Here is a 5,159-nt window from a genome sequence, read left to right as displayed (position 1 = left end):
CTGGTGCCGGGGGCTGACTGAGCCTCCCGGCCTTGCCCCCACCCAGAACCTACACGGTGTCAGTGACACTAACATGTCCACACGGCCTGGTGCCGAGGGCTGACTGAGCCTTGCCTCCCAGAACCCACGCTGGTGGGAGCAGCCTGAACAAGCCCCTAGAGCAGCAGGGCCCCGTGCTCTGGGGGAGCTGGCGGCTGGGGCAGGGGTGGGAGAGCCCGGCGCCTGCCCCGTCTGTGGAGAACGTGGACCACAGGAATGTATTCTCTAGCGGGAAGTGCAAAATGAAGTCAGAAGCAGAGAAGAAACCTAAAGAAACCCCGAGGGCCTGCTGGCGCAGCGACACTGTCCTCGGGCCCTCGGGCAAACCCGCCCCCTTCCTCAGCTCAGCCCGAGGGCTGGGGGGACCTCAGCTGGGGTGCAGGGCAGCACTCACTGTGACAGGGGCTCCGAGTGTAGCCCGGGGGCCGGGCACGTGGGGTGGGCGGCCAGGAAGGGGTTCACGTCCCCAATGCCGATGAGTCCAAACTCGGTGACTGACAAAGCCACCTGGGCAGGGGCCACCGTCTCCTCCGGGTCCGCGCCCAGGTCCACATGGCTGGGGATGAGGGGCAGCTCCTCGGGCAGGGCGAAGTCCACGGCCAGCCTCGGGCTGGCGTCTGTCTCCGCAGCAGCGACAGCTGGCAGGTACGAGGCTGCGTCGGCCGGGGCTGGGGGCAGACGGGGCAGGGGCACAGCGGGGGGCTCGTCCAGCTGTTGTTGGAAGGAACAGGGCCCCGGCTCCGAGGACGGGGGGCCGCCAGAGGCCACTCCAGGCTCACCAAGACCACTGGTTGTGCCATCCACGCTCAGGGGCTCTGTAAGAGAAGGCAGCAGAGAATGGGGCCGGCCCACGGGCACTGGGCCGCAGCCTTGCACGGCGGCTGTGGACCGGGCGGGCGCCCACCTAACCTTGCTGGGTCCAGCAAAGCCTGTGGACCTCAAAAGAGCCTCTGCACAAACACAAAACAAACCAGTTACACTGACGTCTGTGAGACCCCAGGCTGAGGTCCCCAGCTTTAAAAGGTCATAAAATCACCGAATGGGTCACAACCCACGTCTTTAAAACCAGAGCACAATACGATAGACTTGGGTATAACGATGCTTGGGGCAGTGAACTAGGGAGCAGGGAGATGTGGGCACCCTTGGGCAAACAACCGGATTCTGGAAATGGGGCGACCCTCCCGAGACTCAACCACCTCAACGCAGGGCCAGGAATCAAAGGGTCCCTGTCTGCACCCCACCCGCCCCGCAGGTCTCCACCCTCGGACATGGTGAGAACCCCACCCCCGAGGCCTCGGCAGGCTCCGTGGTGGCCTCAGGTGCAAGATGTCAGCGAGGGCTCCGACACCCTGTCCCTCCTGAGTGTCCCAGTGACGGGGCTAGGTCCCTAGCGAGGGGCAGGCAGGCCCTCCCAGGACACCAAGGCCTGGAAAGCACCCCCCGACCATGTGGGGTTCCCCGGGGGTCAGCCAGAGACACCCCTTAAGCAAGCCCAGGTAAGCACTGTCCGTGCCCTCCCCTTTCCTGGCCAGGTGCGCAGAGCCACATCCACAACACATGGCAGGCCCTCGACCACCCCTCCCGGGCGCCAGGGACAGGGGCTCCATCAGGCCTCCCAGCTCTAGACCAGCAGCCACCCCCAAGGCAGCAGACGCTCCCCACGCCTCACCCGTGTGCATCCCAGCCAGGGCGTCTGGCTCAGGGCGGGGGCGACCGGGGCCGTCAGGGTCACTGCCATCCAGGTCCTGGTCTGTGTCCCTGTGGGGAGAGGGCGCCATGAAGGGCAGGGGCAGCTGAGAGAAGGGACGCCCCCACCCGGGGGGGTGCCACCCAGGCGCCCACGTGCCCACCCCCGGCGGGGTGGCCTCCCACGGTTACTGCTGGGGAGCAGCTGCACGCACGTGGTTCCAGACGGGACGTACTTCCTCCGGCCGAGCCGCGTCTGCTGGGCAAAGTAGTCATAGCGCTCGGACTTCTTCCACAGGTAGTAGTACTCCACGCACTCGCCCACCGACCGCGTGCGCACCTGCGGGGAGGGGCCCGGTGTCACCTGCGTCCCCAGCCGCCAGCCCCTGCACCCCCGACCCAGGACGTCTCCTAGGACAGCACCCACTGTGCTCAGGTAAGGCAAGACCCCCCATGACCCTCCTCAGGCCCACGGGCTGTGCCCACCACGAGCCAATGGGGACTTGCAGCGTGTGGCACTGACTTCTGTCCCGAGCCCCTGCAGGGCCCCCCAGCTCCTGGTTTGAGACCCCTCTTTGCTCTCTGCAGCATCCGCCACACACGCGAGTCCTCCAGGGTCCACAGACTCCCGAACAGGGCCCCCGACTGGGCGGGGGAGGCACAGCCCGCAGCGCCTGCTCTCCCACCAAACACGTCCCTCCAGCGCCGAGTGAGTGCTTCCCAAGTGCGCGCAAGACACCACAGAAGGACACACAGGTTCTGGGAACCCGACTCAAAATTCACAACGCAGCACGTAAAGACCAAAACGCACACGTCAGGCGGTCGGGGAGACGAGAAGAGACACGGGGCAAGCGTGTTCCACGCAGCACCTGGCACAGAGCTGGACGCACACCTGCCCACACCTCCTGCCTCTCCGCCCAGGAGGCTTGTCCCACAGCGAGCCTGAGGCTGAGGCCCCTGCTGGGGAGGTGGAAAAGACCCCTCACCTGTACATGCCCTGGTTATCCAACCCACCGCCACCAGAACCAGGACACCCAGTGCTCCCCCTGCAAGCACAGCGTGGGGTCCTGCCTGGGAGCGAGACCAAAAGAACCTCTCCAGAGGGCAACCCTTACATGCCCGTCATGAGGGAGCTGCCCAGGAAAAGGCCAGGCTGAAATAAACACCAGCTCCCAGCCCCGTTCCAGACACAGCAGCGCATCGTGTGCTGGCTACACACAGCCCCCGCCCGGAGCTACCGACACAGCCAGCAACCCTGCTGCCCTGCAGCCACACCCGTCCTAGCTGCCTCCAATCCAAGCACCACGTGGTGCTGAAGTCCACGAGGACAGTCCACGGCTGCCGCAGTCACAGAGGAACGCCCTGTGCGGCACAACCAGCCCGGGGAGGCGCCTCCTCCCTTCAGAAGGCATCAGGCCCCGGGACACAAGGCGGAAGCGGCCACAGCCGCCGGTCCTGAGGGGGCTGAGTGCCCAAGAGGGGCGTGCACAGAGGCGGAGAAGCCACGGGTCAGCCACGGGAAGGTTTTCAGCCAGAGATGTCTGACTCTGGCAAGAGGCTGTGTAATAGCCTGCCCTGGGCCAGCATCACTGACCCCATCTTAGCTGTAAACTCCGAGCTTCCCCCTCCCGACCACAACCCCTCTGGGTGCGTAGCTGGGCCACGCTGACCCTGTGCTCATCCCACCATATGACAATGTAACTGCGTCCTGCCTGGCAAGCACACCTGCGCGGTGTGTAACTCTCTTCCAAGCCCCGCTGGTGACTGTCTGGAAACACCCTTAGCAGCCAACAATCCTGGGCACCTCCTCCGCTGGTTACCAACTAACTTGCCTGATCTGCTTCTGTAAAACCCTCTTCAGCTAGGCTCCCCCACCCCTACCGAAGTCAAGGTATACAGGGAAGTCAAGCCCCTTCCTCGGGGCCAGGAGATTCTGAGCGTGAGCTGACTCTTGGTCGCCAGCTGATTAATAAAGGACTCTGAATTTGGAACTTGGAGGGTGGCGCGTTTCCTTCTAAGTCACTCGGTTATCACAGCTGGACCTCATCACTCCAGAAGCCACAGGACAGAGGGCATTCCTGCAGGACGTGCAGAGACCCACAGAGGATGAGGCCAAAGCCTAGGCAGGGACAGTGGCCTTGGCACCCGGCAGCACCCGCCTGTTGTGAGCGTTTTCCCTGGGTGGCAGAAGGACCTAGGTCCCAGGAGGAGGGAACCCCGAGGCCCCTGGTCCCCTGGTGTCAGGCATCAGGGTCCTGCTGTGGGGTCAGTGCTGGGCACAGAGCCAGCAGGCTCCTGTCTGAGGACATGGACGTGGAAATGAGGTGCCCATGGGTGGAACGTGAGATGGACTACTGGAATTCCGCTTCTGACACATTCCTTCCCAAAACCAGAGCCTTGTTCTTTTGGGGACTGGAAGGGGACCCAGAGCAGTCAGTAGAGGAAACTAGAGAAGACAGCAATGGGCATGCAGTGAGGAGGTGGACACGGGGCTCAGGCCTGCAGTCAGCCGTGTGCTGTGTGCCTGCTGACCCTCAGCCCCTCCCCTGACTGCAGAGCCCCTCCCCAGATAGAGAAGCCCCTCCCCAGACTGAGGAGTCCCTCCCCAGACTGAGGAGACCCTCCCCAGACAGAGGAGACCCTCCCCTGACAGAGGAGACCCTCCCCTGACAGAGGAGACCCTCCCCTGACCGAGAAGCCCCTCCCCTGACCCAGGAGAACCCCCTACCAGATCAAGAAGCTCCTTCCCCGATGGAGAAGCCCCTTCCAGACAGAGAATTCCCCCCCAGATGAAGAACCCCCCACCAGATCAAGCCCTTTCCCAGATGGAGAAGCACCCCCTGTGGAGAAGCCCCTTCCAAGATGCCGAAGCCCCTCCCCAGATCGAGGAGCCCCTCCCCTGACCCAGGAGAACCCCCTACCAGATCAAGAAGCTCCTTCCCCGATGGAGAAGCCCCTTCCAAGATGCCGAAGCCCCTCCCCAGATGGAGAACCGCCCCCAGACGGAGGAGGCCCCCCACCAGACGGAGCCTGGCAGGAAGAGGGCAGCGGCGCCCGCACCTTGTTGGCCTGGATCAGGTGAAAGTTCTTTCCGTGCACACGGAAGCCGTGCTCAAAGTTCCTGCACTCCTCCTCACTCCACGCACAGAGCCCATCTGCAAAAACGGCCGGGAGACGGGTCAGCGGCGCCCAGGGCAGGGCGGCGGAGGAGCACGCCCGGGCGCCGCTCACCTCGGATCACCTTCACGTTGAACCGCAGCCTCCGCAGGGCCTCCTCCACGTTGAAGTTGCACTTTACCAACTCGTACAGCGCCTGGGGAGAAAGCGTGTACATTCTTCCCACGGGCTCACCCAGGAGCCGACAGCAAGAACCGTCTATACCCCTCAGGGAGGGGTATCCAGGGCGGACCACACCACTCATCCCCAGTGATGTC

General features: G+C 64.0%; 1 protein-coding gene across 7 annotated transcripts in view; it reads right to left on the bottom strand.

The window, feature by feature from the left end:
• The window catches only part of MIER2 (MIER family member 2), a 40,495-nt gene that overhangs the window by 1,302 nt on the left and 34,034 nt on the right, over positions 1-5,159 (bottom strand). For 6 of the 7 annotated variants that reach the window (XM_017521140.2, XM_037735796.1, XM_037735798.1 and 3 more), the window contains 5 exons: positions 4,957-5,038; positions 4,786-4,880; positions 1,941-2,065; positions 1,709-1,797; positions 434-854 (listed from right to left, as the gene is read on the bottom strand). In XM_017521140.2, coding sequence (XP_017376629.1) covers positions 434-854; positions 1,709-1,797; positions 1,941-2,065; positions 4,786-4,880; positions 4,957-5,038 — 812 coding nt within the window. The remainder of the gene's footprint in view (positions 1-433; positions 855-1,708; positions 1,798-1,940; positions 2,066-4,785; positions 4,881-4,956; positions 5,039-5,159) is intronic. The other variant, XM_037735797.1, reaches the window with a different exon arrangement.

This window comes from Cebus imitator, unplaced genomic scaffold, assembly GCF_001604975.1.
Source record: "Cebus imitator isolate Cc_AM_T3 unplaced genomic scaffold, Cebus_imitator-1.0 Scaffold967, whole genome shotgun sequence".
In the NCBI taxonomy this organism is placed as follows: Eukaryota; Metazoa; Chordata; class Mammalia; order Primates; family Cebidae; genus Cebus; species Cebus imitator.
The sequence above is the reverse complement of the archived record's forward strand: the minus strand, read 5'-3'. Positions and strand labels throughout refer to the sequence as shown.